Genomic DNA, 16,225 nt, shown 5'->3' on the forward strand with positions numbered 1-16,225 from the left:
TCTTAAAAATTTATGCTAAACACGAATACAATTTATTACTAAATTGCACTTGATACCTGCGGGTGCAAAAATCAATGCAGTTTTTATCTTGACCATTTATGAAAAACAGGGCTCTGTACGGAGCTGGGAACAGTCTTTCTGATTACTAAAAGTATAATTATTATGCGATGTGTTTTGTTATATGACCGTATTTTTGACAATAAATATCGTAATTTTGCCAGGTTGTCGACCCTTGGAGAAAGATAATTCTCTTTAGCAGGGAATTTTGTTTCTCCTATCTTTTTCCATTGGTCAGCCTGGCTTGATTTTCGAGTAGTACAAAAAGATTCTAACCTCCTTTGGGCTTGGTCTTTATTGATCTCATAAAATGTTATAAAAAATCAAGCAGTCACTTCACTGAAAACATAAACGTGACTTTGTTTGTTCGTTATAATTGTGTGTTGTAATTAGTTTTTGAAATAATATATGACAAGCTATATGAAATTATATATAGATTTAAATCAGATCTGACAAAATTAAATCAATTGCTGTTTGGAATTAGTAATATATATGTGTACATAAAAATATAAGACACATTTATATTAGAAAAACAAATATTTCGTTTATATTTATGGATCAATCGTGTGCGGACGACATGACCGAGGAAAGCAACGTACTGTTCGTAAGAGGAAGTGAAGATGTAAGTAAAAAGATGTGTTTGTGCAAAACAGTCATGATTTCATAATAAGCAGATATATCTCACCTTCAATGCATTTTCTATACTTCATTTCTTCTTCTTTGCTATAATTTATCCTAAGTAAGTATATCAAATACCTTGCTCAAATACCATAATCATAACATATCATAATTAAAAGGAACTAATTAATGTTTTTAAGAGAAAACAAGTGGCATTAATTTGTGTCTCAATCTGATAATATAATAAATATACATGTATAGTATAAATATTATACTACTAATAATTTATAGAAAAGTGGGGATGATGATATCTGGGATGACACAATATTGATACAGGCATACGATAGAGCAGTGAGTTTGGCCAAGGAGGAAGTAGCAAAGCGCATTGCTATGAACACTCAAAGTGAACACACAAAACAGAAAGCGCAAGGTTCCAAACGTTTCAGTAAAATCTCTAAGGTTCGACATGCTTGTATTTACTTGAACATTTGCTCTGAAAGAGGAGAACATTATGGACTTACTTTATATTACTATTTTATAGAAATGGACCGTTGGATCTCCATGCCGTGCAGTATACTCAGTAGACGGAGAGACCTATGAAGCCATTATATCAAAGATCTTTGAAAATTCTGGCATGTGCCTAGTGAAATTTATTGGTAACTATTTTTTCTACTGAATCACACGTACAACAAATTAGAATGAAATAATTTATCTGACAATGGTGACTTATGATCTGTCTGTGCAGGATATCAGAATATCGAAAAAGTGAAACTCGATTCTCTCTTGGAATCTGAAGGGCTGCAGAGCCAAATCGCCCAGCAGAAAGTGGCATTAGCAGCGGAGAAGAATAGCGAAGATACTGACTCGGACAGATATTCCATTGGATGGAATTCCACGAAGATCAATGTCGAAAAGATGGACTGCGATACAGAGGATTCTAAGCTGTTCAAAAAGAATTTCACGCGTAGACCTGGACATTTCGATCCGGCAAACATAATGCCGCCCGCACCACCCTTACCACCGCAATTAATGGCCAAGTAAGAGTTAAATGAAACAAGCGTTGAACATTTTTGCCAATTCCACCACTCTAAACTATATAAATGACGTTCAGGTTGCCTGAAAGTGATACAGAAGCATTGTCCAGCATGTTGATGTCGTGGTACATAAGCGGTTTTCACACAGGTAATTTTTCAGATAAATCTGCAAAGTTATATCTCGGAATATACAGTATTTTATTTAATTCGTGCCCACTATTTACACGAATTAAATTACACTCTGTATATAATATTGTTATATTGCTATAATACTCTGTAAATAATACTCTGTAGATTATGTATAAGTATATCGACATAATGCCGATATTTTTACACGCAGGTTATTATCATGGGCTGAAACAGGCCAATATTAATCACCAGAAGAGAAGAAATTGTTAGTAGCTTATCGTATCGGAAGTGTTCGCTTTTTTTCCACAGACAACACAATACTAAGTTTAAATTATGGACTATCTCTTGTAATAAAGGAATTTGTATTAATAAAATTCTTCTGTATGCTTATTTTATGGAAATACAGTATTTTATACTCCTCGTCATGAAGAATTTGTTGTACATTCTTGTAAAGAATTTAATTTTGCCTTTTAAGCTACTTGTGCGTCCGGCAGCGTGTATTAATTTTTTTTAAATACAAATTTTTCGACTTATATACAATTTTCGTTAATCACAAATTTTCTCGTCGATTTTCTACTTTTTGGAAGGACCAAATTTCTTATTCCAGTCTACATATTGTGCGTTCATGTGCCTGGCGATAGGTTTCACATTGTGTTTGGCGAGCACAAGATGATTCATGGCACTGATGAGACCGTCGTTTTGAACATCGCTCACGGAAATTGCTTTGGTCTCAAGACTCGCCCAAACAGGTCGCAACTGGTTGATCCATGCCTCTTTGCATAGCAATTTCAAATCCGCGCAAGAATATCCCAAGGTCTCTTGTGCTAGCATGAGCATCTCTGATGAACTGTGCAGGTCAGGATGTACGTAAGATTGCAGTAACTCCAATCGGCTAGCTTCATCAGGTAGATCCACAAAGATTCGCTTTTCTAAACGTCTCAATAAAGCGACGTCTATATTCCTGAGCAACGAAGAAATTTAAAATTGAATCCCGCGAATATTTAGAGAAACTTGCACAAAGAATGTATCCATATGTATATATGTGTTTGTAAATATTTAATATTTATTAAGTATTTATTAAATATTTAATATATATAAATATATTAAATATTAGGTCGATGCATAAGTTTTTGCCGATGGATCGATGGCCTCAAAAGGTGACTTCTTCTTTCGACATGGTATTTGCATGTGTCAGAAAGATAGGAAATAATCGTAGAAAACGATGGAAATTATCTTGATTGATTTATACTGCATCGATCGTTTTATTTCAATAAAGAAAAATTGCAAAATCGGCAAGAACTTATGCACCGACCTAATATATATTTTACACACACACAGTATATATGTATGTATTAAAGAATAAGAACGATCAAATTTTACTTACCACGGGACGTTTGTAGCTGCTAACAATATTACATTCGTATACTCCATTGATAATAACCCATCCAATCTGGCCAGAAGTTCTGCTCGGAATCTCCTGGCAGGTTCCGAGCATGACGAGGCGTCATCCGTATTTCTCGTCGTTGTCCAATCAATTTCATCGATGAAGACGATCGTAGGCGCGTAGTGTTTGGCAAGATCAATGAGCACCTGAATTTCAAATCAAAGATATTTGCTTTTTTTAAATAAAAATATAATAAGAATGTTTTAATTTTTTTATTAAAAACTTATAACTTATAATGATTAAAAAATTATAATTATTAAATGTTTTACTTTTTTATAAAAAAATTAAAGCGTTCTTATTATATTTTTTATATTCCATATCAACAACTTGACTCACGCGAATATATTTTTCCGAATCACCTCTCCATTTACTGATGAGGGAGCTGGAAGTGATATTAAAGAAGGTCGATCGACACTCAGTAGCGACCGCTTTCGCGAGCATCGTCTTGCCTGCGTGCAGAATCTTTTATTTTCTTCGTCAATATGTCAGTAGTCGATAAATAATTTTGCGATTACGTACCCGTCCCCGGCGGACCATACAACAATACGCCCTTGCAAGAATCGAGTTTTCCACTAAACAGGCTTGGATATTTCATGGGATAGATTATGGCTTCTTTCAATAACGTCTTACAGTTTTTCAGTCCCTTTACGTCCTCCCAATGGACGTTCAAGTTTTGTTGCACGACTTCCTATTAATTTTATTTCATTTTATTTATTTTATTTATTTAGTAGTTTTATTTATTTATTGTAATCTCATGTCATTAAATCTTTCCTTTCCCGTTTCATTCATCGTTCTTCTCGTTTCTCACCTGTGATATTATGCTGGCAATTTCTTTCAATTCGGAGCTGAATGGATAGAGATTGTCGATGGGCTTCAAAAATCTCTCGTTCTCAGCAAAGTTTTCGTTAGACTTCACCGTTTGTGTGATAACACGATCGCCGCTTTCAGCAGGAAAAATTGGCGTCACCGTAATACCGAGGTTCAACTCGTTCCACGCGGAGGCAGTGTGTTTTTGTGCGATTTTATTTTTGCCAGTATTGTTGCATTCCTCGGCGGCAACGACACGGCCATCCTCCAGCTTCGAATTAGAAACTCTCGAGACCCGTTCTCTCTTATTGCAACTGCAAAAGATTGAAATTTAATGCCAGTAGCAAGTCGGAATTTCCCTTTTTCTCGAGGGATTCGATAATTAATTGCGCGAGGAGCGACGTAATGACTACGAGAATTGCTTGCGTTTTTGAAGCACACGAAATTAGCATTTTGTATTCTCGAGCAATATAAGGCATATTAGATTATTACATTGATCCAGAAAAGATAAATTTATCTTTAAATCTAAATGTAAATTTGTAACGCTATTCTATACATTACGCTTCTGAAAAATAACTGTACTTCCTACGTGTTTTGTGCGATGTTCTCCGCTGCTTCGACCTTCTTGCATAACTTTGGATACCTATTGTACTTGGCATAGTAATAATCAGCATATTCAAGAATGATAGTCTCTAGATCGATATTATCGCATACGTGAATGTCCCGGGAGAGCTGAGCTTCTTTGAAAAGACTCTCTGCGATATTGGAATATCTGCAAGAGATACTGTTAGAATCCTTTATATTGCATTTATTATTCAAGTCTTACTTGTATTGATAATATTTTTACTGAGAATCTTTATGTACCCGTTACGTTTAATATTATTTTGGACACAAACAAATTATATGCTCACCCTTGCTCTCGTAAAAAGGCAGTGATAAGATAAATAAGGTGTCGCCGACGCTCTTGAGCACGTTTCTCCTCCTGATTAAGGATTAATATATTTATTAATTGAATTTATTTTTTTTCCTTTTCGTTGTACTGTACAAAGCTGATTTGTTCCTAATTTCAATGTGTTATTATACATAAGCGAAAACATTTACGACATGTAAATGAAAATAAATAATCTAAATATAAATAATCGATATAGATAATTCTATTCTCGATTAGTGACATAAAAAACTTAAAATAAGCCAACGATGTATTTTTATCAAAGGCGGGTAACAGGTTTTATTTTTAGAAAAAGGTGCATTCACTTTCGCAAACCCTCACCTTTTCTCGCGCCAATTGAGTAACGCGGCCAGCGGCCGCGTTCAACGACAGGCAGTCATTCATGCTCATCGGGATTGACCAACTCTCCGAGGGGAGGTCACAATAATGGCAAAAGTTTAATGTTAATCCTCCGGTCGTTGCTTTTCACTCGCTGCTCTTTACTTGGCCAGCCCCTGCGTTGGCCAGTGCACTCTTGTTTAAACAAGGGCATGTACGATCCTACGTTACCATGACGATGTTGATGCGGCGTGATGTGATTCTAAGGGTGGTGAAAAGTACCTGGATGGGGATGGATCATGCTATATCCATCCCCGGTGATAAATGTGTATATCACAAGTGCAATCGTGTATAAGAAAGACCAGCGGATACACGATGCAGAAAATATAACAGAAGCGAAATGGGACACATCAATTATCTTGACAGAAGAAAGAAAACCCAACTCTCAATTGTGCCAAACAAATGACGGAGAATAATAATGCGTAAAGTAAATAATATGCATAAACGCAATGTAATTTTTCCAGAATAAATTCAAATTTTCAAACGAAAAAACTTTGTTCTTGAATTTTCCTCTACATGCAGTTCGTCCCGACGTATAATCCCGACAATTGTGTCTCAAACGGTGAGGAGCGCGAAAGTATCCCGTGGCGACGACTGCGACAAATGCGCTTTTTCGCGAGGGACGGCGGGTGCGTTACGTTTTCGCGGGGGTGGTTTTGTCGCGGCGTGGTGAGAGAGAAAGAGGCGAGGCGCGATGCGCGGAACGTGTTCGATCGACCCGCGTGAGAGGAACAAGCTCGTACTGCGACAGAGTTCAGTCAGTCGGACGGTGCCGCTGCTAGCTGCTGCATCGCGTTGAGCTTCTTCGGGATCTCGTGTCAGGCACGCAGCCGGTGCGCGTCCAATTGCATTTTTTCTTTTTCTCTCTTTCTCTCTATCCTATCCTTTTCTCTCTCTCTCTCTCTCTTTCTCTTCCCGTCTCATTTTCTCTCTTTTTTAATTTTTTTATTTCGTTATCACATTTTATTGCCTTTAGCGAAATAGATTGCAGTGGCTCGGGCCGCGTTCCAGGTATTGTTATTAGTAAGAACCGTGCACGCAAGATTTTGCCTGGAAAAGAAAAAGGAAAAAAAGAGAAGGGGGATACATGTGCATGCGGAGAGACGGCACAACGAGGGATAATGTGAAGCGAACGAACAGCGGCGCGATGCAGCACGAAGGTAACACACTACCCTCCTGCTCGTAATGTGCACTACTCTACGGATTTATTTCCGGCCGGCCTGGATAACGGACGACCACCCGTTGCATGGCGTGGAACCCGCGAGTCGCTCTCTCCGTGTCAGCTGCGGGTTGATTACAAGCGATTCGCCGACGGCTTGACGTCATCCCCCTGCGCTCCGCTAATCGACGACGGCTTATAGAGTTCAGCCCGATTTCGTGACTGATAGGAGCCGCGTGTCGTTGACATCGTTTTCGCGCGACTTTGCAGATCTTGATCTACCCTTGTCCAGTATTTTTTTCCTTTCATCGATTCGGAGAAGCGAAATTCGCCCGTTTAACTTTTTCCAGGTGCTGTTGGGACGCACGTGCTCCGTTCCGGAAAATATTTGTAAAAATACGTCTAGTTAACATCAAATCATTAAGATATTTGCAACGTAGGATTATATTGTTCGTTTCGCGTGATCAAGTAATCAGGCGAACTGCTAATACCGCTCACCGCTTGATCACAGTTCTCATATATAATGGCGCGAAAACTGCAAATCTCTGTAACATAAATGTCTCTTTAGTGTTATTGCTTGAAATCATAACATGCGGACACTTCATTATTCAATTTTCAACAAATTTCACGTTAGTGTTATATGTTCGCTCGTTTGAGATTAGCGTAAGTCACGAAACGGAATCCCGCCTCTGCCGTCGTATCCTCGAGTAGTTTGTATTTCACGGCAATCATAAATTTTAATATATTCTTAATTAAACGACTTCCCCTAGACAGCCGCGAGAACTGTGCTACGTTAATTAACTTTGTGCATAATCAATTATAATGTAAATATGAGCACGGTTTTTTTTGTTACGTTATTACATTCCACATTGTCCTGATTTTGCGTCTTTTATGCTCTTGTCTCGTGATATCTTCGACTTCCCGTTTGCATTATATAAAGGCAAGCGGATAATATATTATTGACGTATTATTGATGGAAAATTTGCATGTTTATCCTTCACCGTGTATTATTGCATATTAATCGTTCATATTATAAATCCGCTTATCTGTTATTATTCTATTATCTTGTTTCATTATCATTACCTGCAAAATAATGCAATTTCTTCCTTTCAAATTAAAGCGCTTTAATTTGAAGCAATTCGAGGAAATAAAATTTGTGAGGCGTACAACTTTTACCAAAGTTCTCGCAAACAATTAAATTGCAAGAATTGCAAGGCTCACACTCGAAACGAAATTGTTAAAAATTATTATCCGTGTTATTATTGATATATTTTAACAATAGAAATAATAATCTATCGTATCGTTTCAAGTGTCCTACCCTGTATAGCTTGTTAATTCGATGAAAGGAGCAAATTCAGAGAAGCAAGGGTTGCTGCCGATTAAATCTATACGCGTGATTACGCAAGTATGGTCGACGTTTGCGCGACAAAGTTTGCCTTTACCCGTGTATTCCGGTACCGCGCGGAAACTTTAAATACGTGTCGACGATCGATTCAGGAAGACTCTACTTACGCCTCGCGTGACCTTACCTGACCAACGACAAAACGCATGTTTACATTAGGCCTTTAACACGTATAATTTCAGGCAGCTCGGACGCTCTCCGAAATAAATATTTACGTGGGAATGGACTACTCTACGTTAATCGAAAGTCGCCAAACTTGCGGTTTTTCGCGCATTTACAGCAGAATATATAATACCTAGAAAAGTTGGCGTGTATGTGTGTGTCGTACAACACTTGGCAGACGGGATCGCGTTGCATCGAAACCGTGGTCTATATTCCGACTCGAACTTGGACTCGAGTCGTAGTTTTCAAGGATGATAGAAAAGCCTGTCAACAAAAAGTTGAACGCAGAGCTTACGAGAGAGCTAGCTCTGGAAATTCTGATTTTAATGAAACTTTACTGGTGTATCCCGAGGATTTCAATGCGAATTGAAACGACACTGATGAATACGAATTAAAAAGTTTCATACTCATTTATCGAGAGTCTTTTTGAACGCGAGCTTTCATTAAACCTATACAATTATATCCGCGGAATCGTTTTGCATCAATTTTTGTTTCAATATAATAGCCGTTTCATCTATTTATAAATGCATATTACATGTGCCCTTTTATTTATATTATTCGTTTGCAATCAATCAGCGCGGACAAATGTAGATTTTATCGATTTCATGCAAAATTATGTAGAACCCGAAGAAAATAACAGCGAAACTAATGAAGCGATTTATACAGATATCCTTTTTGTACTCGCTGCATATTTATAATGCGGAAATAATGCGAGCTGGTATCAACTTATTCCGTATCTGCGTAAATTTATCTTACGCTACGAATTATGTCGTATAAAGATCATCATTGCATCTCGTGGCACATTCTGCGTGCGAAATGACGCGCTGTTTACCCACCGCATAATCTTCCGCAATTATGGATGGCTATCAAGCTATTCCGGGTTTCGCGCGAATTTCCAATTCCGCGAGAATATGGCGCGCCGAGAATTCCACCGTAATCAGCCTTTAACGGCGACGATGGCAATTATCATGTGGTTATGCTCCATTAGGCGAGGCCCACGCGAAATTGATTTAACACGATGACAAATGCATCCTGATTCTTTCGCGCAGGCACCATGATCCTGCTGCTGCCAGTGCACGAACGGAGGTTGCTGCAATAACCGGCTGCATTCTCCAGCCGTTCCTAAGGCTACCTGTCGATACGAGCACGTCTCGCTTATCCAAAGTGACCACTTGGTGAACAATGAAGAGGCCCTCCATCAAGACACTCGCGTGGACGTTCTGCCTGTCCACCCTTTTATTCTTGCCGGCGAGAACAAGTAAGGCCCGACACGATAAAGTATAAAACGTTAGCTGTTGTAACGTTTTATCTTTCAGTGAAAACACTAAAATAAAATGTGTGCAGAATCCCTTAGCCGTTTCTCGAGATGTTTATCGATATAATATCGAATGAATACTTTTGAACAATTTAAACAAGTCATAAAAATGAATATTTGTGAAAACTGATCAATAAGTTTATATCGATAAGCTATATTCGAACAAACTTACATATTTGCATAATGTGTCATTTTTACAATGAAATTTTAAGGCGTAAGATTTAAGATTGAAATAATCACAGTCACAATTATTCTGCTCACTGCATTCAATGTGAATCAATTTCTTAAATCAATTTCTTTACGCTTTAAAGTTTGTAGACGACGCATAATGAATATACGGAAATCGTTCAATTGCAATCGAACATTAAAGTTCTCCGTAATACCTTCATTTTTGTCCATAAAACGTAAAATGTAATTTATGTTGTAATATGTGATTTTTATTCTGTGCTTTTTGTTCTGTGATTTTGTGCAATATTCCTAATCATATGTAATATAATTACATGTAATAATAATTATATGCAATATTCCCGATGATATGCTTCATAATAAATATTTTAAATATTTTTGTATTTTCATTTCTTAATTAATCTTATTAGAATAAAATATTTCTTCCCTACACTTTTATTATAAAAAGAGATAAAAGTATCATAATAAAGAGTTTTTATAGCTTTTATGAAAAGATATCGATTATTCGATATTTTATTCGATATATTAACTATTCATTCGATATTAACATAAATACTTTTAAAATTAATGAATATACATATTTTTTTCTCGATATCCACATCTCTAGGCATTTCTACCATGTTCTATACACATTTATCTGGTTTACATTAGATTTATATTGCATATTCTCAACTTTCTTCTATTTATATTCCACTTTCTCAAGTATTAGTATCTTTAAATCAATTTTGTATGTTTACTGTACCACTGTGACTTCTTTACTGATGTAATAGAGACTAGTTCTTAAGCTTGCCAAGTAGTCTCTGTGAAAACAACCGTGTTTTTAATATTGAAACTTTCACAAATGACGCGCGGAAAGATTTAACGCAATGTCGACTCTGAATTATTAATAATTCCGGACTATATTAGATTTGTAGTGCAATATTCTCAACTCTCTCTTCTATTTATATATTCCACTTTCTCAAGTAGTTTTCAAGTATTAGTCTTTTTAAACGAACTTTGTATGTTCACTGTGCCACTGTGATTCCTTCACTGTAATGTAATAGAGACGAGTCATCATCATTAAGCTTGCCAAGTAGTTCCCGTGAAGACAACCGTTTCTTTAATATTGGAAGTTTTATAAATGACGCGCGAGAAGATTTAAGACGCGACGTCGACTCTGAATTATTAATTCCGGACTTTAAGAGTCTCGACCGAGGGTGTACGTACGCGCATAGTCGCGTATGGTCGCGAACATTGGATTGCACCGACGCCAATTTCAATCAAAGATACGGGAAATCGTTTCAGGCGCCCTGGAGGAGAACTGTACGGACTTTCAGGGCGGCACTGTCAGACACGGTCTTCTGTACGTGCCGGGACCTGCGGTCTGCAGTCTCTGCGTCTGTTATCATTCCGAGCCGATGTGGTGTCAGGCCATTTATTGTACGCCACCGTATGTGAGTACAATTCCCCGAGTTCCCGCGAGAATGCGAAAGACGTATGGTATTCTGCCAGATGCGAGTAGCGCCAGCATATACATGTATACCTACGTGCTTAGGACTGAATTTCCCATTAACACTCTCATCGCTGTACACCATCGATACGAAAATCATCCCTTCAGAGGTGCTGCTGCAGTTACTGTTAGCGACTGTGCGATTTACGGTATCGTCTATCACAATGATCGAAACGTCGGAATAAAATTCCCGCAATGGAGCACTGTGTTCCGAGAGAATTAAATTCGTCGCGTATTTCGTCTATCGCGTAACGCGCGAATATTTTACCAAGCTTCGCGGCTCTTCATTACGCGTCGTTTGTCACGAGTGTCGTTCGTTCGTTCGTTGGAAATTAAGTTCACGGGCGGTTTATGCTAGGGTAGTACGTTTACCGAGTCCGCTTGCTCCATTCGTATTTTTTAATTACCGGCAGTAGCCCGGGAAACATTGTTATCCGTCACAACGTCGAACGCAATTTCCTACTAACGTAAAAAAAGAGAGAGAAAAACGAGCGACGTAATTTCGTGATTGAATTTCTTTTCTGCGGAAGGTCTTGTGACATATCCATGCACTCGTCTCTTTAACTGCATTTTATAATAATTATACTCGCGTTACGATTAAAATCAATGTGACACACGCGCCACTGTTGCCGAAGTAGCACAAAGTTCCGCATCGTGCTGATGTACTTAATGAGCATCGTGCCGCTAATAAGCTCACGATCGGCTTTGCATAGTTCGAGCAAGCGGAGACCTTAATGATCGCTGTATTAAGTGATTACCGCGGTTAGGATACATATATACTCCGATAATAGCATTGATCAGTATTAGCAGTGATAAATACTCGGCTTTACAAAAGTAGCCAAATCTGCTATATATTTTGTATGTTATTTTTATAAAAGTTAAATAAAAACGCAATAGGAGAGGAAGTTAAATAATAATAGATATAACAATCATAATAGAAATAATAATAATACAAACTCTATACATACTGTTCGAACAATTTCAACTGACACAAAATACGGAAATAAAATGCGGAAGGAAGAATCTTCTCAGCTTCTCGGACGAGACGAAAAAACACATTTTTTGTGTAAACGCGCGCTAATGCGAGACAATTAATAATCACGTTATTAAATTTTCCCCGGGATGGCCTTACAAGTGTCACGCATTGAAGGAAATTCCACTAACGAGATTTGTCCTCAAGTACCAGATCTCTGAGTATCATTTTCCGGTTTTAATATCTTCCAGTTTACACGCGCTAACGCTCTTTCATGAAATCTGGAATAATGATAATAACGCGAATTTAAGAATTGTGATACAAGTTGCTGCCATAAGTACGCACCCCATCGTGCATGCTCGCACTCTTGCCTGTCTCGAACACCATCGCACGAACGTCATCGCGATGCACGCGCATTCATTTTTGCGGGGTATGACGCGTTTCCGTCGCTGGGTGTTATGTGGGGCAGTGGAACTTGGGCTGCAACGATTTGCATGCAACGAGTTTTATGCTAATTCCGCGTGGCAATTACAATATCGTCTCGGCACTTGCGAGAAACTGACGTACACGCTGCCACCGTGCGCACTTGCGTGCACGATATTTCGAGTCCGGGAGCACGGCATTCGCTCGTCCTACTTATCGAGTAGGTAAAGCTAGACGCGTGCATTAGTAACTCGCCATTATGTCGGATATGTACCCTTTAGTTGCTTGTTGTCGTGTGACGTGAATTATTAAGTATTCCCAAACGTTGACCGAACCCGCCCCATCGCGATTATTCCGCAGAAATGCAAGAAGTTCCGTGTGGGTGAGCGCTGCTGCGAGTTCGAGTGCCTCGACGACAGCGATGACTGGACTGGCCTGGATGTGTATGACGCCGGGGGATCGTCGAGAATCCATGAACATAGTCCCGTCCTCTGGCTGTTCGGTCTGATCGCGTTGCTGATGCTGCCCTAATTTACGACCAGACGGGACCCACCATCATCGTCACCACGGACCTTGCTTTCCCTTGTACACAGGACTTGCCCGTTCGTGCCGACGATGATGATTTTGAGCGATGAATTTTACGCCAAGTTTCCAAGGCAAGTTTAGTGTATGCTGCGTAGGGTGTTCTGATGGATGGCACCTCCGCTTACCGCAATCGTCCGTTCGGAACAACGTGTACCACGTGAACCGCAAGCTGGTACCTGCAAATCGAATTAGATAAATCGCGGGTTGATCAAATCGACAAACAATTAAACAATTTGATCGAACAAGTACACAGTTAATTTAGGAATAATAACCATAATTCGAGAGTAAATAATATACTTGCTTTCGCAATTTCAAGATAATGATACGTGTAATTATTATCGCATGTGCAAAAAATCAAACCAAGCATGAATGAAAATAATATATTTTCTTACCTTTTTTGAGCGAAATTAAAAGCGGCTTCAGATTCGGTCTTGCGAATGCGAATGCAAATTGAAGTCTTTTCAGTTTGCTCAACCTTCTTTCAGATTCTATTTTTACATATTTCTTTTTTTTGCCTTGATATAATAATCCATCAAGTGCCCTCATCAGACGTCATGCAGATCCGATATCGAGTTAGAACTTACTCGTGTCAATGTCAAGGAGTGATATGGGTAGCTCTTGGTTCTAATAGTCGAACAGTCAGACACGTCAGCCACTGTAGGGGTAAACTTGATCTCATTTCGGGATCAAATTTATCATTCGTTGTCAGAGAAGACGTAACGTAATACAAATTCTGACTGTCGTCAGAGGAATTGATTCGGTGCTCAGCTCGATTAGCTCCCCGGCTTAACTGGTATCGATTGTCGGGGAACAATCGTGCGCCACGTAAAAATAAAAGACACCCAGCATGAAATTCCCATCTTTGGCAATACTCACGTTTGATAGACAATTTTCCAGCAGACTGAAAACGGTCGAGACCTCGAGAATACGCGCGCGCACGTGTACGTATGCAATGCATGCTCAAAAATTTTTATTTTTCCATGTCGATAAACGATCCGATAATGAACGTGTCAGGCCGAGAGATTAGTGTGCGAGAACACAAGTCTCTCTCTCTCTCTCTCTCGCGTTGATGCGCGCCAACAGGCGCACTTCATCGAGTGCGTGATATCCCCTTTGTTAACACGACTCATTTAAATCTTCAATTGAATCGACTTTACCCTTTCGCTTCGCTTTGTCCCGAACTTGTCGACAGACGTTTTTTTTCTCTAAAAAAAGGGCACCTGCCAGCCATCTCTGTGATTGAAACGCCTAATAAAATTGGGAGCACGTGTGATAAGGTAATGCTCGTCGATCCATCGCGCCGGTTTCGCCTCGTTCGCTTGTGAACTTTGATATTTTTTTGCCTCTCATCCAATAATTGCCGACACTAAATTTCGCGCGTGTAGACATAAAGATTTTTATAACGAACGGTTTGTGTGGATTGCGCTTTGAAGTCACTTTACCGAGTCTTAACGGCCCGTTTACGCTACATGAGTTTGATCACGATACGGATTTAAGATAATAGACTACTCTCTTGCTATGTAGAAAAATATCATAAAAAAATTTTTTTAGTAGTACTTATAGTGTTTGAATGTTCTGCAGATAAATTACAATGTTATAACTAATGAACATAACGCGCCGTCTCATCTCTTTTTTGGAGTACGCGAGAAACAGAAAGCCACGCCGAAGGAAAGGAAAGGCGTGGGAGGAATTTGCTTTGCGAATTTACTTAAAGGTCCGCTCTATCACACACAGGGTAATCGCGATTAATCATTCATCATCGACCAAAGGCGCATTTCAGTCTCGTTTGAGCTTGACGCCTGAAATGAAATCGCGACGATATAGCTAATTTACATAGTTATTGTCAAATTTATCGGCCAATTTACATATTTACGGCCGCTTCTAACACGTCTCCCCATTGTTACGAGCCACCTGATCTATTATCGCGTGTTTGTGTCACGCTGAGACATTCGAGGCAATCTCTCAATCGTTCGCGTCAATTTAAGGCGTTAAGCGTCTCAATTGAGCTGCTCTCAATACCAAAGATCGTCATAAATCATATTTTCAGCATGGGCTATGGTAATCGCGAAATATATATATATATACACCTATATATATATGTCACGCGAGGATGCCTTCGACAGCTGCAGCGGCTACGCACCTCGCATTCATCGAGTATTTATAAGCGGCTTCGATCCAGCGACTCTTGTTTGGACTTGCATTTGAATTTCAAATCAATCGCGTGGATTTTGCGTAAAAATAAAATGGAGCTCAACAAACGACGTTACCGCATCACCAAAAAAGCGGACGCGACAAAAGGGACGTCAAAGTTTAAATTATTATAGTTTTTAAGTATATATATATATATACTCGTTCAACAATAATGCGTGGTACCTGGCCCGAATATGACTATAACATCTTCTCCCGAAAACTCTGCGGCTTCCTTTTATCGACTCGCTCAGCAGCTGAATCAGAATACGTTTGTGTAAGAGTATTTATTCTTGCTTCTCAATTTTTAGGAGATAAAAGAAGCCGTTCGAACTTGGTTTCCATATTCTGACCAGGTATCGATAGGATTTTTTGAAACTACAACGACTCGGAGCGAATTTATTTGAGCATCGTACGACATTGTCCCATGTAAATGGGAGGGAGGGGCAGTGATATTATCCTTCAATGGCGGGAAGCGCGCAATCGCGCCTTTTTCCAATATGATTGTATTTTTGCTCTCTTCTTCCTCTCTTCCCAACGATGGCGGAGAGGATTATTAATCGACCAATTTCTCTAAGCTTACACTCGAAACTAACGCGTTTACGCGTTTACGAGAGGAAAGAAAGAATATATAATATATATTTCAGTATAAGTACACCTACGCGATAGCTTTAATATTACTATGATACGTAATTACCTTCGATTGTAATTATGTCATTTGATGATCAAGGGGCCTTTTATGTATGATATGATGACTCCACATTAGTGCTGTCAATAACCGGATATCTGGACACAGGGATTATCCGGTTTATATTGACAGCACTGGTACATATTACGAGATTACAATAAAATTTATTCCAAGTAACACACCGACGAGCTCAAATGCGACAAGTCTCCCAATTTTTTTTTATGCTTCCTTTAATCCTCC

General features: G+C 38.9%; 3 protein-coding genes across 4 annotated transcripts; 2 read left to right on the forward strand and 1 right to left on the reverse strand.

Moving 5' to 3' along the window:
• Positions 1 to 307: 307 nt before the first annotated feature.
• On the forward strand, positions 308 to 2,233 carry LOC105274697 (survival motor neuron protein). Its single transcript, XM_011331020.3, has 6 exons — positions 308 to 679; positions 967 to 1,134; positions 1,217 to 1,331; positions 1,421 to 1,712; positions 1,787 to 1,857; positions 2,050 to 2,233. The coding sequence occupies exons 1-6, from the start codon at positions 611 to 613 to the stop codon at positions 2,106 to 2,108; spliced, it is 774 nt and encodes a 257-aa protein (XP_011329322.1). The 5' UTR covers positions 308 to 610; the 3' UTR covers positions 2,109 to 2,233.
• LOC105274696 (katanin p60 ATPase-containing subunit A-like 2) lies at positions 2,135 to 6,093 on the reverse strand. Its single transcript, XM_026973222.1, has 8 exons — positions 5,360 to 6,093; positions 5,001 to 5,071; positions 4,679 to 4,861; positions 4,091 to 4,403; positions 3,802 to 3,970; positions 3,619 to 3,731; positions 3,223 to 3,428; positions 2,135 to 2,799 (listed from the first exon to the last, which is right to left on the reverse strand). The coding sequence occupies exons 1-8, from the start codon at positions 5,426 to 5,428 to the stop codon at positions 2,412 to 2,414; spliced, it is 1,512 nt and encodes a 503-aa protein (XP_026829023.1). The 5' UTR covers positions 5,429 to 6,093; the 3' UTR covers positions 2,135 to 2,411.
• A 71-nt stretch (positions 6,094 to 6,164) lies between these two features.
• LOC105274694 lies at positions 6,165 to 16,162 on the forward strand. Of its 2 annotated transcripts, XM_011331018.1 has the most exons (5): positions 6,165 to 6,249; positions 6,393 to 6,576; positions 9,189 to 9,397; positions 10,925 to 11,073; positions 12,886 to 16,162. In XM_011331018.1, exons 3-5 carry the CDS (start codon positions 9,322 to 9,324, stop codon positions 13,054 to 13,056), a joined length of 396 nt encoding a protein of 131 aa, XP_011329320.1. In that variant the 5' UTR covers positions 6,165 to 6,249; positions 6,393 to 6,576; positions 9,189 to 9,321; the 3' UTR covers positions 13,057 to 16,162. The 2 variants fall into 2 exon arrangements, with proteins under 2 accessions (XP_011329320.1, XP_011329319.1); XM_011331017.3 differs by lacking the exon at positions 6,165 to 6,249 and having other exon boundaries at positions 6,290 to 6,576.
• Positions 16,163 to 16,225: the final 63 nt, after the last annotated feature.

The sequence above is a fragment of the Ooceraea biroi genome, chromosome 10 (assembly GCF_003672135.1).
Source record: "Ooceraea biroi isolate clonal line C1 chromosome 10, Obir_v5.4, whole genome shotgun sequence".
In the NCBI taxonomy this organism is placed as follows: domain Eukaryota; kingdom Metazoa; phylum Arthropoda; class Insecta; order Hymenoptera; family Formicidae; genus Ooceraea; species Ooceraea biroi.

Coding starts and splice junctions, on each gene's coding strand:
- LOC105274697 (XM_011331020.3), top strand. CDS start 611: ATGGATCAATCGTGTGCGGACGACATGACCGAGGAAAGCAACGTACTG. Junction 1,135..1,216: donor GTTTCAGTAAAATCTCTAAG/GTTCGACATGCT, acceptor ACTATTTTATAG/AAATGGACCGTTGGATCTCC. Junction 1,332..1,420: donor GTGCCTAGTGAAATTTATTG/GTAACTATTTTT, acceptor CTGTCTGTGCAG/GATATCAGAATATCGAAAAA.
- LOC105274696 (XM_026973222.1), bottom strand. CDS start 5,428: ATGAGCATGAATGACTGCCTGTCGTTGAACGCGGCCGCTGGCCGCGTT. Junction 3,429..3,618: donor ATTCGGAAAAATATATTCGC/GTGAGTCAAGTT, acceptor TTTGAAATTCAG/GTGCTCATTGATCTTGCCAA. Junction 2,800..3,222: donor GCAGCTACAAACGTCCCGTG/GTAAGTAAAATT, acceptor TTCGTTGCTCAG/GAATATAGACGTCGCTTTAT.
- LOC105274694 (XM_011331018.1), top strand. CDS start 9,322: ATGAAGAGGCCCTCCATCAAGACACTCGCGTGGACGTTCTGCCTGTCC. Junction 9,398..10,924: donor ATTCTTGCCGGCGAGAACAA/GTAAGGCCCGAC, acceptor AAATCGTTTCAG/GCGCCCTGGAGGAGAACTGT. Junction 11,074..12,885: donor TTTATTGTACGCCACCGTAT/GTGAGTACAATT, acceptor ATTATTCCGCAG/AAATGCAAGAAGTTCCGTGT.